The sequence below is a fragment of the Natator depressus genome, chromosome 27, assembly GCF_965152275.1.
Source record: "Natator depressus isolate rNatDep1 chromosome 27, rNatDep2.hap1, whole genome shotgun sequence".
Taxonomy (NCBI): domain Eukaryota; kingdom Metazoa; phylum Chordata; order Testudines; family Cheloniidae; genus Natator; species Natator depressus.
The window spans coordinates 2,800,467-2,820,145 of record NC_134260.1 but is presented as its reverse complement, the minus strand read 5'-3'; the positions used below and the strand labels follow the sequence as shown (position 1 = coordinate 2,820,145).

The following is a 19,679-nucleotide window of genomic DNA, read 5'->3' as shown; positions in this document are numbered from 1 at the left end:
ATACGCTGAGGCCCAGTCATGCCGGACCCCACATTTCTCCCACAAGCACCGGAGCAGGGCCGACATGAAGTTGGAGCCTTGGTCTGTCAAGACTTCCCTGGGGAACCCCACTCGGCTGAAAATGGTCAGGAGCGCATCTGCCACGGTGTCTGCTTCAATGGAAGCTAAGGGCACTGCCTCGGGGTAGCGGGTGGCGAAATCTACCACCACCAGAATGTATTTCTTCCCCGACCGGGTCGTCTTGCTGAGAGGCCCCACGATGTCCATGGCCACCTTCTGGAAAGGCTCCTCTATGATGGGCAAAGGTCTCAACGCCGCTTTCCCCTTGTCCCGGGCCTTCCCCACCCTCTGACAGGGGTCACAGGATCGGCAATACTGCCGGACGGTGGTAAAGACCCCGGGCCAGTAAAAGTTCTGTAGCAACCTCTGCCGGGTGCGCCGGATTCCCTGGTGCCCTGCGAGGGGGATGTCATGGGCCAGGGACAGGAGCTTGCGGCGGTACTTCTGGGGGACCACCAGCTGCCTCCTGATCCCACAGGACTCCCCTTCCCCTGGGGGAGCCCATTCTCGGTACAGGAACCCCTTCTCCCACAGGAACCTCTCCTGGCAGCCTCTCCTCATGGTCCGTCCCTCACTGAGGTCGGCCAGGTCCCTGAGCTTCTGCAAGGAGGGATCTTTCCTCAACTCGGCCTGGAACTCAGCGGCTGGGGAAGGGATGGGGCCCGGTTCCCCCTCCGTGGCCAGGTCTGAGGCCGCAGCCTCTCTGAGCCGTGCCCCTCGGCGCTCCCTCCCCACCCGAGTAGGGTCTCGCGCCTCCAGTGTGGTACCCTCCCCAGGGTCAGGTCGCAGTGCCCCTCGCCGGCTCTGGCTACGGGTCACAACCAGGGCGGTCTGGGGGTCGCTTGGCCAGTCCTCTAGGTCTCCCCCCATCAAAACTTCAGTGGGCAAATGGTGGTGTACCCCCACATCCTTGGGGCCCTCCTTGGTCCCCCATTTCAGGTGTACCCTTGCCACGGGCACCTTAAATGGGGTCCCGCCCACCCCCGTCAGGGTCAGGTAGGTGTTGGGCACCACCCGATCTGGGGCCACCACCTCGGGCCGGGCCAGCGTCACCTCCGCGCCCGTATCCCAGTATCCATTGACCTTCCTCCCATCCACCTCCAGGGGAACAAGGCACTCTCTCCGGAGGGACAGCCCCGCACCCACCCTGTAAACCGAGCACCCTGAGTCCAGAGCCTCCAGCCCTCTGGCGGGGCTGGCTGGGGGTACTCTTCCCTCCTGAGCAGGTGGCAAACTGGTAGCCCCCCTTTCCTGGGTCGCCTGCCCCTCGTCCAGCTGAGTCCCTACCCAGTTAACCCTGGGTAGGTTGGGTCTGCTCAGTTTGTCCCTGAGCCCGGGGCACTGGGCCCGTACGTGGCCTCTCTGGCCACAGTGATAGCAGCTCAGGTCACGTTGGTCCCCTCGAACGGGTCGGAGGGGCCCGACACCAGGCGTTCCCCTTTGGAGGGGGTTCTCCCTATTTCCCCGCTGGGAGGCCCCATGGTGACTCTCTCTCTGCATCGGGGGGGGCCTGTTCTTTTGGGACTCCTCCCGGCTACCCCCTGACCGGCTGTTCACAAACTCGTCGGCCAGCTGCCCTGCATGCTGGGGGTTCGCGAGCTTTTTGTCCACCAGCCACAGCCTCAGGTCGGAAGGGCACTGTTCATACAGGTGCTCCAGTACGAACAGGTCAAGCAGGTCCTCTTTAGTTTGGGCCCCCGCTGTCCACTTGCGGGCATATCCCTGCATCCTGTTGACCAGTTGTAGGTAGGTGACCTCAGGCGTTTTACGCTGACCCCGGAACCTTCTCCGGTACATCTCGGGGGTCAGCCCAAACTCACGGAGCAGGGCCTGTTTGAACAGTTCATAGTCCCCTGCCTCTGCCCCTGTCATCCGGCTGTAGACCTCCACGGCTTTGGGGTCCAGTAAGGGGGTGAGGAACTGGAGCCTGTCTGCAGGGTCAACCCTGTGCAGCTCGCAGGCATTCTCAAAGGCCGTCAGGAAGCTATCTATGTCCTCCCCCTCCTTCCGCTGGGCCAGGAAGCACTTATCAAAGCTCCTTGCAGTCTTGGGTCCCCCCTCACTCACCGCAGCCGGGGCCCCACTGCTCCTCAGCCTGGCCAGCTCCAGTTCGTGCTGTCTTTGTTTCTCCTTCTCCTGCTGCTCATGTTGACGTTCCCTCTCCTTCTCCTGACGCTCCCTCTCCTTCTCCTCCTGCTCATGTTGACGTTGTTTCTCCTTCTCCTCCTGCTCATGTTGACGTTGTTTCTCCTTCTCCTCCTGCTCATGTTGACGTTGTTTCTCCTCATGTTGACGTTGTTTTTCATGATCCTCCAGCTCCCTCATTTTCCTCTCCCTCTCCCATTCCAGCCGCATCTGCTCCAGGGATGGGGAGCTCCGCTGGGAGGATCCCCTGCTGGCTGCTGGGGTCAGGGTGCCCTCGGTATTCGCTGGGCTTCCCACAACCCCTCCCCCAGGCATAGGTAGGAAGGGTCTCGGGGTGTCCTGGGCAGCAGTCTGACCCCTCCCAGCCTGGTCAGGCCCCAGGGCCCGCGCTGCGTCCGCCGGGCGGCTTCCCTCAGGGACAGGGATCGGGTCATCCAAGTGATCCCTCTCCTCCAGCTGGGCAATCAGCTGTTCCTTGGTGGACCTCCCGACGCGCAGCCCCCGCTGCCTGCACAGCTCCACCAGGTCGCTCTTAAGGCGTTTAGCGTACATCTCCCGGCTGGCCACTCGCAGGCCGGGCAGCTGTCCACGGTTTCCAGGAAAAGCCCCTAGTGTGCCAGTCCTTCTTGAGGTCACCACCTCTTTGCCAGGGTCGAGCTGCAGACTCCTCCGCCCCTGGGACCGCTCGCTGCAATCCCCCGGGGGACCCTGTTACTGCAAAAGTCCTTCTCTCTGGTCACACACTCCCAGGGGTTAACCGCCCCCTGAAACCGTCTCTCTCTGAATCTTCAGCACGCCTGGTCCCCGTCAATCCCCCTTCGTTTTACTGTTCCCCAGTCACTTACTGCAGGAAGCGCCGTTCACGGGGTGCAGTAGATCCCACCGCTGCCACCAGTTGTCACGGAGTGTGGGGGAGTCCAGGCCCTGCACCCCTCTTCCTGGGATTCACTGAGACTCTCAGCCAGCCAGTAAAACAGAAGGTTTATTGGACAACAGGAACACAGTCCAAAACAGAGCTTGTGGGTACACCCAGGACCCCTCAGTGAAGTCCTTCTGGGGGAGCAGGGAGCTTAGACCCCAGCCCTGGGGTTCCCTGTGTTCCTCCACCCAGCCCCAAACTGAAACTAAACCCACCGAGCAGGTTCCCTGCTGCAGCCTCCGTCCACATTCCTGGGCAGAGGTGTTACCTCCCCCTCCCCCTCCTGGCTCAGGTGACAGGCTCTCAGGTCTCCCGTCCCCAGGGCACATTCCCAGGTCAACACTCCCCCCTCCCTGCTGCGTCACATCGTCACACCCCTCCCCAGAGAGCTCGGGGGGAGCGAGCTAGTCCCGCCGGTAGCACCACAGCCACATGGCCCAGCAGTCGATCAACGCCAGCCAACACCTGGGCAGTCAGCATAGGGGGTTCAATTGAGTTAGAATCATCGAATCTCAGGGGTGGAAGGGACCTCAGGAGGTCATCTAGTCCAACCCCCTGCTCAAAGCAGGACCAAGCCCCAGTTTTTGCCCCAGATCCCTAAATGGCCCCCTCAACGATTGAGTTCAGATTGAGTTCACATCAAACTCGCATGGGTTGAGCAGGCCAATGCTCAAACTACTGAGCTATCCCTCCCGCCATTAAAGCCTACAGCACCCAGTATTCCCGGGAGGTCTCCCATCCAAGTGCTAACCAGGCCCAACCCTGCTTAGCTTCTGAGATCAGATGAGATTGGGCGTGTTCAGGGTGGTCTGGCCAAAGACATATGGCCACAGAGTTCCAGCTGTCAGTGATCGAGACCCACCAAGCAATCAGAGAGGACTGAGTACAAGGGTCTGTCTCTACTTAGGAAAGCCCCAGGGGCTGGGGTAACAGGGGGGCTGTGGGTCAGGATTGAGGGGCGCTGGCCGCACTGTGTGCGGGGGAGCCCATGGCTGGGATAGCAGGGGGCTGTGGGTCAGGATTGAGGGGCCCTGGCTGAGCTGTGTGGAGGGGAGGCCACGGCTGGGATAGCCGATGGGGCGGGGTCCTGATGCATCTGGACTTTGCCCCCAGAATAGATCAGCAGGGCTGTAAAGACATTTCCCTTCCAGGAGGGTGTGTGTATTGGGGGTGGGGATCACCCAGGCTGCTCCTATTGCTCTGGACAACTGGCAGAGAGATCACAGCACACTTCCCCAGCCTGGGGCAGGAGGGCACCCCCTTAATGCATGTGGGAGGGAAGCAGAATGACACCAGGTTGCTAGGACTCCAGCGGAGGGGCGGGGGAGCAGGCCACGGCAGGCGCTGCCATGTTTAAAAGATGAATGGGTCCTTCCATAAATAGCCTGGCATGTCTCTCGCCCGGCAACCCCGCCTGTCATGCAGATTTCATGGTGCCGCTCAGCACAAAGCCGGCCGCGGAAGTGGAGCAGCAGTAATGCTGAGGGAATGCGAAACAAAGGACAGGCAGGGAGGGGCTGGGCTGCCAGCTCCGCCCTGCCCCGCCAGGGCCTCCTCTGCCCTCACCCTCTCTCTGCCCTTCTGGGCCGCCCTGCTCATGCCCTGCCTCTCCTCAAGTCCTCTGACCGCTCTGTGCCAGCCTGCAGCTGTGGTGACTGGGGACCCCCATCTGTCCCCTGGATGCCCAAGGCTGGGGCTCTGTAACCTGTGCAGGGATGGTTCCTATAAATAGACACAGTGGAGCAAGGCTGCTGCTAGTGCGTCATGCAAGCCTGTGGAGATGGGGCTGCACACACGTGCACAGGCATCTGGAGGAGAAGGGCGCCGTACACACAGACAAGGGCATCCGTGCACTGCTATTGGCAAACATGGACTTTCACATAAGTGTGCACATGACGCACATGCAGACAGGTGCACACACACATCCGGGCAAACACGCATGCATGCCTACATGCAAGGACATGCATGCACATGCAGACAGGTGTGCAGGTAGGGGAAAGCCTATCTAGGAATGCACAGGGACATTGACATGGGCATGAAAATGAGAGCAAAGGACCCACCCTCTCTAGGACATGCATACAGGCAGCTACGTGCAAAGACCAGACAGACAACCACACGGAGGATAAAAGACCCCGCCCCCACACAGGCACAGCACAGCCTACATGCACAGACATAGAGACTCACACTTGCACATGCATGGGCACACACCTGGAGTACAAGTGTGCCCACATGTGCAGATGGGCTTGTCCATCTGACAGAAGCTGTTGTTACAATCTGAGAGGTGTGCAGGGGGACCCCAGTACCTGTGCAGCGAATGTTGGTGTGTGTAAACACATGGCATCCTAAACCAAGAAGTGGCTGCAAGATGTTATCCCATGTTCCAAGTTGGGAGGAACTGAGGCACAGAGAAGGGCTGGGATCAGATCAGATCAGATCAGAGCCAGGAATAGCACCCATGAGTCCTGACTCCCAGTCCCTTGCTCTCTTCACTAGACTGTGTTCCCTCCCAGAGCTGGGACTAGAACCCAGGAGTCCTGGCTCCCAATCTCCTCCTCCAATCATTAGCCTGTGCTCCCTCTCTGCTGCAGTCCTGGTGGCTGATGGCTCTCCTTGCCCCATTGTTCTGTTGCAGGGAGCGGGGGAGCACTGTTACTATCAGGGCAAACTCCGAGGGGAGTCGAGGTCCTTGGCAGCTCTGTCCAGCTGCCGTGGTCTGCAGTGAGTACCACCGTGGGCATGAGGGTGGGAGCGGATTGAGCCGGTACAGGGACAGAGCCCCCAGGAGGCTCTGATGCTGGAGTGGCAGTGGGGAGAGAGGGAGCACTTTTGCAAGGCTGCTCACCCTAGGGGGTTTCGGATGAGGGTGGGTGTCATGGCCCTGCCCTGCTGGGCAATCCAGAGTGCTGCATTGGCTTTGGGTGCAGGGACTGGGAGGGGAGGTTCTCTTCTGCAGGGCAGCAAACTGGCTGGGGAATTGGGTTGCAGGTCCCTCGCTGCCCAGTGGTGCTGGAAGGTTCGGGGGGGGGGGCGGAGAGTGGATCTGCATCCATCTGTGACAAAGGGGTGTCTGCTTTCCCTGCAGCGGTGTCTTCTCGGATGGGAGGGATATGTACCTGATAGAGCCCCGCAGAGCAGCCGAGCGTTGGCAGGTAAGGGCTGGGCTGGAATTCCATCACCCCCCATGCTGCCTACTTGGGTTCCCGCTCACCCGGCTCCTGTTCCCCGGGGAGGTGAAGGGGAGGCCTAGGGTCACAGCACGGCCAGACACCAGGGCACAAGCCCAGCCTTCCTGGGGCTCAGACTCTGGTGCTGGTTCTGGGCACTTGGACAGCAGTGCTGCTGGGTTCTGGGTGATCAGACGCCGGCGCCAGGTTCTGGGCGCTCGGATGGGTGCTCAGATTCCGACGCCAGGTTCTGGGCGCAAGGATGGGTGCCCTGATTCCGACGCCAGGTTCTGGGCGCTCGGATGGGTGCTCAGATTCCGACGCTGGGTTCTGGGCGCTCGGATGGGTGCTCAGATTCCGACGCCGGGTTCTGGGCGCTCGGATGGGTGCCCTGATTCCGACGCCAGGTTCTGGGCGCTCGGATGGGTGCTCAGATTCCGACGCCGGGTTCTGGGCGCTCAGATGGGTGCCCTGATTCCGATGCCAGGTTCTGGGCGCTCGGATGGGTGCTCAGATTCCGATGCCAGGTTCTGGGCGCTCGGATGGGTGCTCAGATTCCGACGCCGGGTTCTGGGCGCTCGGATGGGTGCCCTGATTCCGACGCCAGGTTCTGGGCGCTCGGATGGGTGCTCAGATTCCGACGCCGGGTTCTGGGCGCTCAGATGGGTGCCCTGATTCCGATGCCAGGTTCTGGGCGCTCGGATGGGTGCTCAGATTCCGATGCCAGGTTCTGGGCGCTCGGATGGGTGCTCAGATTCCGACGCCGGGTTCTGGGCGCTCGGATGGGTGCCCTGATTCCGACGCCGGGTTCTGGGCGCTCGGATGGGTGCTCAGATTCCGACGCCAGGTTCTGGGCGCTCGGATGGGTGCCCTGATTCCGACGCCAGGTTCTGGGCGCTCGGATGGGTGCTCAGATTCCGACGCCGGGTTCTGGGCGCTCGGATGGGTGCCCTGATTCCGATGCCAGGTTCTGGGCGCTCGGATGGGTGCTCAGATTCCGATGCCGGGTTCTGGGCGCTCGGATGGGTGCCCTGATTCCGACGCCAGGTTCTGGGCGCTCGGATGGGTGCTCAGATTCCGACGCCAGGTTCTGGGCGCAAGGATGGGTGCTCAGATTCCGACGCCAGGTTCTGGGCGCTCAGATGGGTGCTCAGATTCCGACGCCAGGTTCTGGGCGCTCGGATGGATGCTCAGATTCCGACGCTGGGTTCTGGGCGCTCGGATGGGTGCTCAGATTCCGACGCCGGGTTCTGGGCGCTCGGATGGGTGCCCTGATTCCGATGCCAGGTTCTGGGCGCTCGGATGGGTGCTCAGATTCCGACGCCGGGTTCTGGGCGGTCGGATGGGTGCTCAGATTCCGACGCCGGGTTCTGGGTGCTCGGATGGGTGCCCTGATTCCGACGCCGGGTTCTGGGCGCTCGGATGGGTGCTCAGATTCTGACTGGGTTCTGGGCGCTCGGACACCAGGTTCTGGTATCTCCTGCACTGGCCCATTTAAATCCAAAGCCCTGCAGCTGAGGCTGCAGCCAGAGGGATTTCCCAGAGTGCCTCCTTTCCCCTTGTTGCCATGGCAGCAAATGGAAGGAGATTCCATTGACATCTGCTCCCCATCCAGTCATTAGCTTCCCCCTCCCCCCCGCTCCCTCAGTCCATGGAGTGTCTCCCCGCCCCCAGCCTTGCCTCGGTTTCCCCAGCCCCACACCATCCCCGCAGGATGGGCAGGCTGTGCCTACAAGGGCTGCTGGGGTGAGAGCCCCTGTGGGGTCTAATAGGCCCTCAAGCGCCGGTGGGTGGGGTAAGGGTGTGGGGCCAAGAGGGGCCTCCCCCACTCCTTCCCCTGCTCTCACCCCCTTGCGTCCCGAGGCCGATAACCCAGCTGCCTGGCAGCATGGAATGGCTGAAACCCTATCCCTGCTACCCTGCCGCTGGCCCAGCCGGAAACTGGCCCCTCCAGCCACAGAAGTCATCAATTAATGATCCCTGGTGTCAGTGTGGCGGCAAGGGGCTGAAACACAGCGGGCAGGCCTGGGGATGCCTCCTCTGGCTCGGGAGATGGACTCTGTCCCTGGGACTTGCACTTCTGGGTGTGGATAACGGGCCTTGGTGCTGGGACCCGGGTCCCTGGGTGGGGGCAGCTCCCGTCGGGCCGGTGCTGGGACTCCAGTCCCTGGGCTGGAGGGGATGCTGGTGTCATGGGAGGCACAACCAGTGTGGGTTGTGTTGGGCACACACACAGTCTGCAGAGACCTTGCTACCTTGCTCTGGTGGTGAAGCCCTCGCTCCCAGGGTTCCCATGGGGATGGCTCCCCAGCACAGGCTAGGGATCCCCCAGCCAGTTGGCTGGGCCATGCACAGGCAAGGGCAGCTGGTGCTGGGGACCCACTCCCTGGGGCAGTCGGTGCTGGGGAGCCCCCTCTTCTTCTCCCCCCCCCCCCCCGCCCACTTGTCCCTGTCTCCCTTGCAGAGAGCCTCTGTGGGCAAGTTCACCCAGGGGAACTCCAGGGCCCTGCTCATCCTCCTGTTGCCTGGGGCTGGGGTCTGTGTGGGGGGTGGGGCTGTAAAACCGGGAGCTGGAACCTGTTTCTCTGACTCCTCCTTATAGTCCAGAGCTCCGGCCCTCTGCTCAGCTGCTCGGCCAGATGGGCAGAGCCTAAGAAGGGTCTCCCTCCTCTGCTCCTTGGCTCATGGATGACACAGTAGGGACCTTTTCTGAAAGGCTCTGATGAAAACCTGAACTCATTGTCCCAGATCCAGGACCGCTCCCCCGGTGCCACCCTCAGGAGAGACAACTGGGCAGGGAGGCATTCCTCATACCTCGTTCTGGGAGCCTCTGTCACACTGAAAGATCCCACAGATGCAGCCCCTCTGGGGTGGGGCAGAGTGGAGAACAATCCCACTCTGCTGGAGTTGTCCCCTATTCTGCACCCAAGGCCCCAGGGATAAACAGGAAGCAATCCTGCAGTGCAGGCAAGTCCCGGGAGGCAGGGTGGAATTACCTGAGCAGTAGGTGGCCAGTGCACTGGCATTACCCACCCGTCCATGGGGGCGTGCTCCCCCTCCCGCCACACACTCAGGAAATCAAGACACGGTAGCTCCTGGCCCCAGCCTGCCCTGCGAAGGGGGCTGTGGCCCAGGCTGGAGGCTGGAGCTGGGAAAGCCACCGGTGACCTTCCTGCTCTCTTGTTCCCTGCGCAGGGGCCCCTGCCTCACCTGATCCAGCGCATGCCTGCTCCCCGCCCCGCTCAGGGGTGCACAGAGCCAGGTGAGTGGTGCATGCGAGCCCTGCTCCCCATGACACAGTGGCCCTTAAGTTGTGTTAGGGCCATTGAGCCGAGAAGCCGGCGGGAAGCAGATCTACAGAAACTGCTTCGCCCCCCCATGTCCATTCTATGGGCTTCCCTCAAGGTGGGTGTGCCTCCCCGGCACGCCCAGCCCTCTGCCTGTGCTGAGAGCTAGCTCCCTTCTCACCTGGTGTCGGATCCACAGCTACGCCCCAGCTTTGGAACCCACTCTGGGAGGAGCCCTTCAGTGTGCCAGACCCCATGGGTCTCATTCTTCCTTCAGGTGGGGCACATGGCCTCACCGCCTCCTGAGCCTGGTCCTCTGGGGGGTCACCCCGGGCACTCTGCTCAGCCAATCCCACTGCCCTGGACTCTGGTTAGGGACTTGCCCCTCAGCAGGGACTGATGCACCTCCCCAGGTATTCCCAGTGAGGCTCGCAGCCTTGCCAGAGCAGGTGGGCTGATTAGTCAGCTGGAACCCAGCACAGGGAGCCCTTAGGGAAGCCCAGAGAACTGCAGATTAAAGCATTGTCCCTTCTGACCAGCCCAGAGCCCTGCCAAGCTGCAGTGTCCTCCACTTGCAGGCTTTGTCTCTCTGACTCCTTCCTTGGTCAGTTCCCAGGGGAGAGGGCCCTTTGTTCTGGAGCAGGAGTCTCTGCTCCGCTTCCCTGCTCAGAGGCAGGAAAAGCCCCCTGCCTCTGGGCTGTGGGTTGCTGAGTGTCAATGTCTTGGTGACTGGGTTTTCCATGGTCGTCTTGGATTTTCCATTGATATGCGTCGGCCTTGGCCAGTCCTTTTTAAGGACCGGTCAGTCCGCTCAAGGTGACCCCCGCCCTGCATGTCTCTGAGCCTGCCTGGAGAGCAAACCTGTTCCCAGCCAGGCACACAAGAGTCATACAAAGTATTGCAAAAAGTTCCCACTTCATCACACCTGGTCACTTCCACCCCTGCCCAGCAGCAGCCCTGGCTCTGCCTCCCACTGGACCCTGGCTGGAGGATCCAGCCCTGTGACTGTCTGCCTTGGCCCTGCCTGCTAGCCCCATCATCACCCCCACCTGACCCCGCTGCGCTTCTGCCCCTAGGCTGCCTGTTTGCTGCCCTGAGTCACCAGGGCCCAGACACCTGGCCCAGACTGAGAAGGAGGCGGCAGGTAGGGCTGAGGGGGAGGAACCGAGTGCTCAGGGGTGGGCTGGGGAGCTGAGCACTTGGGGTGGGCCGGGGGGGGGGGAGCTGAACGCTCAGGCTGATGGGGGGAGGGGAGCAGAGGGCTCAGGGGCCGGGGGAGGGGTGCTGAGCTTTCCAGGGCCAGCCGTGCAGGGCCCAGACTGGCCAGGAACCAAAGGCTGTTCAGTCCCAGCCAGAAGCTGGCTGGGCCGGTGGCCCAGGGCAAGTGTCCCCAGAGGGGACCGTGGGCCCTGTCCGTGTCCAGCAGCCCATAGGTTTCCCTCGGCCCCGCGCTCTCGCTCACGTCTCTCTCTGCGTTCCCCAGGTGCGGCGAGCCCAGCGCACCGTGCACAGTGAGACCAAGTACATCGAGCTGGTCGTGGTCAACGACCATCAGCTGGTGAGTGCGTGGCCCGGGGCCCCTCTCCCCTGCAGAGACGGGACGGCCCGGCCCTGGGGCCAGCCAGGGTCTCAGCTGTGCTCAGGGCAAGACGCAGGCTGAACACAGCAGACTACCCAGGGCACAGCACCTGCCTATCCCAGCAGGGGGCGCTGTGGGGAGCGGGGCAGGAGCGCTGGCTGGGGGGGGCGGGGGGCGGAACTCCTGGCTGCTCCAGCCCCGGCCTCTCCCAGCAGGGGGCGCTGTGGCGGGTGGGGTGAGAGCCACCCTGCATTGCTCTCCTGTGTGTGTTCTTTTCCAGTTCGAACAGTTGCGCCGCTCTGTGGTCCTCACCAGCAACTTTGCCAAGTCCGTGGTGAACCTGGCGGACATGGTGAGTGCTGGCTGTGTCCTCTCCCGCTGCCGGCTGACCTGCTTGGATGAGTGCGTGGGGGGGGGTTCCCCGCTGAGAGAGCAGGGGTGCCTGGGGAGGGCCATGCACCACCCTCATGTCACAGGAGCCTGGGGAGGTTGCAAAGGCTGCTGGATTGTAATGGCCTGCCCCCTTCCTCTGCCACTGCAGATATACAAGGAGCAGCTGAACACGCGCATCGTGCTGGTGGCCATGGAAACGTGGGCCTCCAAGGACAAGATCCACGTGGAGGAGGATTCGTTGCAGACGCTGAGCGAGTTCATGAGATACCGGACGGAGGCGCTGCCGGAGCAGAGCGATGCTGTCCACCTCTTCTCGTGAGAGCTGGGATGGCCGTGCAGCCCTCCTCACTCCCCCACAGCTGGCACTCCTGCCCCGCTCCCCACAGTGCCCCCTTCTGGGAGGGGCCGGGACTGGAGTAGCCGAGAGCTCCCCCACAGCCGGCGCTCCTGCCCCGCTCCCCACAGTGCCCCCTTCTGGGAGGGGCCGGGACTGGAGTAGCCGAGAGCTCTCCCCACAGCCAATGCCCACACCCTGCTCCCCGCAGCGCCCCCTCCTGGAGAGGCTCATGTTGAGAATACACATAGTACTTTGCAATTTTAACTCTGATTAACTAATCCTCACAGTCCTCTATGGGGTAGGGCAGGGTCATCATCCCCATTTTATAGATGGGGAAACTGAGGAAATGCAGTAGATCTCATCTACCTGGATTCCAGTAAAACTTTTGATATAATTCTACATGGGAAATTATTGCTTAATGTGGAGAAGATGGAGGTTAATATGAGTATTGAAAGGTGAGTAAGGAACTGGTTAAAGGGGAGATTAGAGCAGGTCACACTGAAAGATGAACTATCAGGCTGGAGGGAGGTTACAAGTGGAGTTCCTCCTGGATTGGTCCTGGGACCAAACTTATTTAACATTTTCAATGACCTTGGCACAAAAAGTGGAGTGTGCTAATTAAATCTGCAGATGACAGGAAGTTGGGAGGAGGACTGGAGTATCCTACAAGAAGATTTGAATGACATTTGAAAACTGGAGTAATAGCCATGGGATAAAATTGAATAGTGCAGAGTACAAAGGCATGCATTTAGGAACTAAACAACAAAAACTTTTGCTATAAGTGAGGGACTTCTCAGTTGGAAGTGACAAAGGTGGAGAAAGACCTGGTATATTGGCTGATCACAGGAGGACTATGAGCCGTCAATGTGATGCGGCTGTGAAAAAGGCTAATACGATCCTTGGATGCATCAGCTGAGGTATTTCCAGGAGAGACAGGGAAGTTTTATTGCCATTATACAAGGCACTGGTGAGACCTCATCTGGAACACTGTGTGCATGTCTGGTCTCCCATGTTTAAGAAAGATGAATTCAACAGACAGGTGCAGGTGCAGAGAAGGGCTGCTAGGATGATCCAAGGAATGGAAAACCTACCTTAGGAAAGGAGACTTAAGGAGCTTGGCTTGTTTAGCCTAATCAAACAAAGGCTGAAGGGAGATCTGATTGCTCTCTAAAAATACATCAAAGGGATAAACACCAGGGAGGGAGAGGAGTAACTTAAGTTAAGGGCCAGTGTTGGCACAAGAACAAATGGCTATAAACTGGCCATCAACATGTTTAGGCTTGAAACTAGGCGAAGGTTTCTGCCCATCAGAGGAGTGAAGTTCTGGAGCAGCCTCCCAAGGGGAGCAGTGGGGGCAAAAAACCTAACTGGCTTCAAGACTGAGCTTCACGAGTTTATGGAGGGGACGGGATGATGAAACTGCCGACGGTGGCACATGGCCCACGCACACCTGTTATTAGCAAATATCTCCAATGACTGGTGATGGGACACTAGATGGGGAGAGCTCTGAGTTACTACGGAGAATTCTTTCCCCGGTGTCTGGCTGGTGAGTCTTCCCCACATGCTCAGGGTCTAACTGATCACCATATCTGGCTGGGAAGGAATTTCCCCGCAGGTCAGATTGACAGAGACCCTGGGGGGTTTTCACCTTCCTCTGCAGCATGAGGCACAGGTCACTTGCTGGTTTGAAGTAGGGTAAATGCAGGGTTCTCTGTAACCTTGATGTAACCATGATTTGAGGATTTCAGTAACTCAGCCAGAGTTTCTGGGTCTGTTACTGGAGGAGGTGGGTGAGGTTCTGTGGCCTGCGATGTGCAGGAGGGCAAACTAGAGGATCATGTTGGTCCCTGCTCACCTTAAGTGTATGGGTCTATGAGACATGGAGGGGGAAGCCTGAAACTGTTAGTCAGTGGCAGATCCAGGAAGAGAACCCAGGAGTCCGGGCTCCCAGGCCTGGCTTTTGACAGGAGGGCATGTTGTTTTTCCATTCCCTCCTCCATGGAAGGTTCCTTTCACAAGACCAGCCAGGGCTGAGCCCTTGGGTGCGAGTGACACTAAGAGCCAGGCAGTTGGGCTGCCACCCTCACCTCCTCCCTCTTTGCTCCCTTGCAGTGGGAGGACATTCCAGAGCAGCCGCAGCGGGACTGCCTACATCGGAGGGATCTGCTCGCTCACCCGGGGTGGGGGTGTCAATGAGGTGGGTGAGGAAGAGAGTCCTGCCTGTTCTGGGGCAGAGGAGTCCAGGGGCTTGGAGGGAACGTGGTCCTCTCTGTGCAACTTTGACCCTCAGCCCAACACAGCCTCTGCCTTGGAGATAGGACGTGGGAGGAGCAGTGGGAGGGTGCTGGGCTACAAAGCAGGATACTGAGAGGCTGTGGGACTGCACTGGGAGGCCACGGGATTGTGGGGCAGGATTGTAAGGGGTTGTGGGGCTGCAGGATCTGTGGGGGGGGTATGGGATTGTGGGGCAGGGTTCTGGGAGGTTGTGGGGCTGCAGGATCTGGCAGGGGGGCTGGAGCCTGATGCTGGGGGAGGCAATGGATAAGGGGCTGTGAAGGGGGCTTGTGGGAGCTCAGGGAGCCCAACTTGCAGAGGCTTGCACTGTTCCCCATGGGGATGAGCGCACAGACCGGGGCTGCTGGAGTCTCTCCCCTCCCAGCAGCTCTGATGGCTTTGTCGTTTCCCTCGCCGCCCCACGCAGTACGGGAACATTGGCGCCATGGCTGTGACTCTGGCTCAGACCCTCGGGCAGAACATTGGCATGATGTGGAACAAGCACCGGAGCTCTGCAGGTAAGGTGCTGAGCGCGCAGAGGAGGGCTGAATGTTTGGCTCTGAACCTGCAAGGGGTGCCAAGAACAGCGGGCACTGCCGTTCAGTCGGCATGTGTGCAAGGTCACGGGCTGCAGCTGTTCCACCAGGGGCTGGGCATGTGCTAAGCAGCGGACCGCTAGGCCAGTCCTTGGGTGGGGAACCTAGGTGCTGCAGGAAGAGTGGTGCATCAGTAGGGGGCACCCTTCTGAGCCTTTACTGAACCCACTTTCCCAGCTTGGTCCTAGGGGCGCTGGTACCTCCTTCAGGTGAGACATCAACTCAGCTCCTGGCTACATCAGGTGGTGAAGCACTGGAACGGGTTACCTAGGGAGGTGGTGGAATCTCCGTCCTTAGAGGTTTTTAAGGCCCAGCTTGACAAAGCCCTGGCCGGGATGATTTAGTTGGGGTTCGTCCTGCTTTGAGCAGGGGGTTGGACTAGATGACCTCCTGAGGTCTCTTCCAACCCTGATACTCTATGATTCTATGTGTGGTCAGTTCAAGATCCCCTGGGCTGGGTGTTAACCCATCTCAAACATCATGGCAGCTCCGTGTGCCTGGTAAGTGCCATGGGGCAGAGAGGCCTGCGGAGCTAGAGGCTGGAGTGTGAGTACGGGTGGAGTGTTGGCTGCGTGTGTGCAGTGGGCAGGGAGGAGCGGGTGTTCGAAGTGACTGACCCGGGAAAGCAGGCTGAGCTGACGCGCGTGGCTGGGGCGATGGGGCCAAGCAGGGGTTTGGCGAGTCAGGCGGCAGGGGCAGTGAGAAGTGCCTGCTACTCTCTCCAAGGTGCAAGGAGCAACAGGCTGCAGAGCTGGGGCTGGGATTGCCCCATTGCCAGCATGTACCGTCAGGGGGGCTCTGAATGAGGGTCAGCCCTGGGGCGGGGGTACCAGACCAGCGGGGCCTGGTGGGGGGAGATTGCGCTCGGGATAGGTCAGGGTCCCCGTCCGAGCAGCACATTACTGAATCCTGGCTTTGAGGACTTAGGAAGCCGATTTGGGGCTGCATTCTGAAATGACAGAAGGGGGTGCTGTGTCCCCATTGCTGGGGCAGCTGAGCCCGCTGCTTTGCAACCCACTGCGGCCTGGGGAGTGCCGGGGGTGGAGCGGGGGTGAGGCTCTTTCCAGATGCCCTGGGCGGGCTCACTGTCTGGGCCTTAGGCCCCACGACTTCAAGGGCTGCCACATGTCTCTCCGCAGGGGGCTGCCGGTGTCCAGATTCCTGGCTGGGGTGCATCATGGAAGACACGGGGTGAGTTCCCTGCTGGATTCAGTGGGTGGGAGCAGGGGGAGGGCTGATCTTGCTGGTGAGGCCTGTGTCGCTGTGCAGAGCGGCACGGCTCCTAGGCTGGCCTGACAGGTGCCAGCAGCCACACATGTTAAGTTCACCTGTTGTGTGCTCAGAGAGCCTCCTCCCAGACCCCACTCAGCCCTGGGCTGGTGTGTGACCCTCGCTGTCCGCTGCTGAGGGACCGAGCTAAGCCTGCAGCAGCCAGGATGTGGTCAGTCCGGCCTGACCCCATGGGGCACCCCCCTCGCCCTTGCTGTCACAGCTGATGCTGCAGGAGCCTCAGCAGAGGGACTGGCCTGCAGCCCCTGGGCACTGCAGGGCTGGGAATGCCCATCCTGCGGGTGACTCTAGGCATCGCTAGAGAGTCGAATGCTCAGCTAGTGCGTCTGCTCCTGAGCTGGGTAGGACGCAGAGTGTAGTAGGAAATAGACTGTGGGGCAGGCACACGGCCCTGGCTGGCTGGGGGGCGGGGGGGGGTAGCACATGGCACTGGGTGCCCATCCCAGGGCACTGAGCATGGCAGCTGTAACTGTGCTGTCTCCTCCCCCAGGTATTACCTCCCGCGCAAGTTCTCCCGCTGCAGCATCGAGGAGTACAGCCAGTTCCTGCAGGAGGGTGGGGGCAGCTGCCTCTTTAACAAACCCTTAAAGGTACCCCCCCTCCGCCTCGCCCTGGCCAGGCCTGTGAGCTGGACTCCTAACTGCCCTGGCAGCACCGTCCCGAGAGCTGTTCCCCTTCACTGGGCTTGGCGGCTCTCCCGCCTCCCAGCTCCTGGGCCACCAGTGTCCACAGCAGAACACAGGCCCCTGGCCAGCTGGCTGAGCAGACAGGCCCAGGTCTGAAAGGGCCCCAGGAGGGGGTCGCCTTTGGGCAGGGTGGGTGCCTAGGCGGGGCTCCCAAGGCTCCAGAAGCGCTGGCTTGCAGGGCACCGAATTGCTCCTGAGCTGGGAGACGGCTGAGCCCCCAGCAGACGGGGAGCTGGAGTGGGGAGTTCCCCACTTCCTGTCGTGTGGGGCCAGGGTGGGATCCAGAGCCTGCCGCCTTCGCCTCAGCAGCAAAGGAGCCAGATGTTCGTCTCCGCGACTGCAATTCCCAGGGCCACAGAGCTCTCGGGACGAGCCCGGCCCAGCTTCCCGGCACAGGGGAGGCGGGTCCAGGAAGGCCTTGGAAACACATCCTGCACCCCAGCTGCCTAGCTCCCTCCTGCCCGGTCACATGGGGAGCCCCGGGCAGGACCCAGATCCCCTGTGTCTGTGCAGTGCTCGGACCCAGCGCCGCGTGCCCCATAGCGTGGCCCATGCCCGCACCAGGACAGCTGCAGGAACCATCTCCTCTCCCTTCTCCCCTGCAGCTGCTGGACCCCCCTGAGTGTGGCAATGGCTTTGTGCAGGCCGGAGAGGAATGCGACTGCGGCTCGCTTGCGGTGAGGGGCTGCACAAGAGGGTGGTGCCTGTTTTCAGTCCCCCCCAGTCCACCCATGAGCCACTGGAGTGGAGGACATTGGGGGAGGGGCACAGTTGTGGGATGGGGACACTGGGGGCCGGGCACCCAGCTCCCAGCCCTGATCAGGGACCAGGTGTTGTAATGTGGGGCTGAGGGAGAGGTGGGGAGGGGCCTGGGCTGCTGGGGCTGTTGCCAGGCCTTGGGGTGCATGCTGGGGCCTGCCCCCACCCCCTGCAGTTCAGCAGGAGCGAAGACACACGTCAGAGGCTAAGGAGGATTCCTGGAGTCTGGCCCTGCTGCTCCCGGCCTGCAACTCGGGCTCAGGCACTGGGGAGGCAGGGACGGGGCGGGTCAGCGCGTGCGTGCTGGGCCTTGGGGAGGGCGGGGGGGGGGCATTCGGGAGCAGGCATTGCTGGCTGCTTGGAGGATTGCAGCCTTAACCCCACAGCCCACAAGCATGAGTACGCGCCGTCTGACACTGACCACCCCCACGGGCATCTGCTTGTGTCTCTCCTGGGCAGGAGTGTGCAAAGGGCGGCGGCAAATGCTGCAAGAAGTGCACCCTGACCCACGATGCCATGTGCAGCGACGGGCTCTGCTGCAAAGGCTGCAAGGTGAGACTGGCGAGAGCGAGCTGCTGTCCCGCCCAGTGGCCAATGCAGACTGCGGGCACTAGAGGGCAATGTGGTCACAAGTGCCTGGGCAGGGCCCCTCCAGGGGCAGGGCAGGTTATTAATGAACCATTCATGTGCCAGAGCCAGTCCCTGCCCTGGCCTTCCCACACAGAGCAGGGAGCCTGGTGTCCTGGGCAGGGCAGGGAGGGACAGAGCCAGCCAACGGGCCCCAGGGAGCGAGTCGCCAAAGGACCCCCAGGAGCCCGGACCCAGGGTCACGGCACTGAGGGGCTGAGCACATGCCCTTCCGGTCCCTGTGCCCTGGACAGGACGTGGTGAGGGTGCTGCAGCCAGCCTGGAGGGGGGATTTCCGCCTCGGGGACTCGGCAGCGCTGATGCTGGCTCCTCTGTTGCCTGTCCCCCCCCCCCCCCCCCCGCCCCTGCATCAGTCATGGCCTTCGCTCCCGTCTCTTTCAGTACGAGCCGCGGGGCACACCATGCCGGGAAGCCGTGAATGAGTGCGACATCCCAGAGAGCTGCACTGGGGACTCCAGCCAGGTGAGAAGGGGCTGGGGGGCAGGGGCAGGACTCCTGCCTGGCTGCTGTGCAGTGGCTTTGGAGCCAAGTGCCTCCAGCACGTGGGCTGTGCTGTGCCCGGCCTGCCCCAGGCCTGGCTCTGACTCTGGAGGAGCCGAGGGGGCGCCTGGCGGGCAGAGCGGGGGCAGGGACCCAGCCTGGGAGCTGTGGCTGAGGGGGACTGGTGGTGTGTGGTGTGGGGGGTCAGGGCTGCGAGGCACTGGCAGAGTTGTGTGCGAGCAGGGCTCATGGAGACTCCCTTTCTTTCTCTGCAGTGCCCACCCAACTTGCACAAGCTGGATGGCTACTTCTGCGACCACAAGCAGGTAACAGTCCCACATCCCCGCGCCCGCTCCCCGGACAGGCTGGTTGGCATGGCCCCACACCCACTCCCCGGACGGGCTGGTTGGCACATTCCCATGCCCCCACGCCCACTCCCCGGACAGGCTGGTTGGCACATTCCCATGCCCCCACGCCCACTCCCTGGACAGGCTGGTTGGCACAGCCCCATGCCCCCACGCCCACTCCCCGGACAGGCTGGTTGGCACAGCCCCATGCCCCCATGCCCACTCCCCGGACAGGCTGGTTGGCACAGCCCCATGCCCACTCCCTGGACAGGCAGACGTGCCTGCTCCCGCAGACAGGCTCCCTGACACGGCTGCTTGTGCACACAGACTGGCACTCCTGCTCCATGAAAGATGCTCCCAGTGACTCCCATACACAGCCCAGCCTGACGCATGGCCTGAGGCAGCCGGTGGCCGGCCAAGGACACGGCTGCTCCAGCGAACTCTGTGATGCCTGCCCTCGTGCTGTCTGGCTGCAGTCCCCATGCCAGGCCTGGGAGCACGTCAACACGCGTGTGCCCATCTGCAAGTGCTGCTGTGTGAAATCGGCTCTCTCTGCTCCACAGGGCCGGTGCTTTGGGGGCAGCTGCAAAAGCCGGGACAGACAGTGCAGTGCACTCTGGGGGCGTGGTAAGTGCCTGGCTGAGCTCTCCAGCTGGCCTGGGGGTGCAGAGCTGCAGTGAGATGAGGGAGTGCATGCACAGGGCAGGGGTGCCGT

At 61.6% G+C, this 19,679-nt stretch overlaps 2 protein-coding genes and 1 pseudogene across 8 annotated transcripts in view; 2 read left to right on the top strand and 1 right to left on the bottom strand.

Moving 5' to 3' along the window:
* ADAM11 (ADAM metallopeptidase domain 11) overlaps nucleotides 1-19,679 on the top strand; it is a 56,374-nt gene that overhangs the window by 25,141 nt on the left and 11,554 nt on the right. For 5 of the 7 annotated variants that reach the window (XM_074940563.1, XM_074940564.1, XM_074940559.1 and 2 more), the window contains 16 exons: nucleotides 5,757-5,842; nucleotides 6,207-6,273; nucleotides 9,484-9,550; nucleotides 10,652-10,719; nucleotides 11,059-11,133; nucleotides 11,435-11,506; nucleotides 11,696-11,862; nucleotides 13,997-14,081; nucleotides 14,586-14,676; nucleotides 15,894-15,945; nucleotides 16,535-16,634; nucleotides 17,336-17,407; nucleotides 17,949-18,041; nucleotides 18,519-18,599; nucleotides 18,893-18,943; nucleotides 19,528-19,591. In XM_074940563.1, the coding sequence (XP_074796664.1) occupies nucleotides 5,757-5,842; nucleotides 6,207-6,273; nucleotides 9,484-9,550; nucleotides 10,652-10,719; nucleotides 11,059-11,133; nucleotides 11,435-11,506; nucleotides 11,696-11,862; nucleotides 13,997-14,081; nucleotides 14,586-14,676; nucleotides 15,894-15,945; nucleotides 16,535-16,634; nucleotides 17,336-17,407; nucleotides 17,949-18,041; nucleotides 18,519-18,599; nucleotides 18,893-18,943; nucleotides 19,528-19,591 (1,291 nt within the window). The remainder of the gene's footprint in view (nucleotides 1-5,756; nucleotides 5,843-6,206; nucleotides 6,274-9,483; nucleotides 9,551-10,651; nucleotides 10,720-11,058; nucleotides 11,134-11,434; nucleotides 11,507-11,695; nucleotides 11,863-13,996; nucleotides 14,082-14,585; nucleotides 14,677-15,893; nucleotides 15,946-16,534; nucleotides 16,635-17,335; nucleotides 17,408-17,948; nucleotides 18,042-18,518; nucleotides 18,600-18,892; nucleotides 18,944-19,527; nucleotides 19,592-19,679) is intronic. The other 2 variants (XM_074940560.1, XM_074940561.1) reach the window with 2 other exon arrangements.
* On the bottom strand, nucleotides 3,827-3,945 carry LOC141978717 (5S ribosomal RNA; annotated as a pseudogene).
* DNAAF19 (dynein axonemal assembly factor 19) overlaps nucleotides 16,937-19,679 on the top strand; it is a 180,587-nt gene continuing 177,844 nt past the window's right edge. Inside the window, exon 1 of the mRNA XM_074940566.1 lies at nucleotides 16,937-16,940. The gene's annotated coding sequence lies outside the window, so the exon portion shown is untranslated. The remainder of the gene's footprint in view (nucleotides 16,941-19,679) is intronic.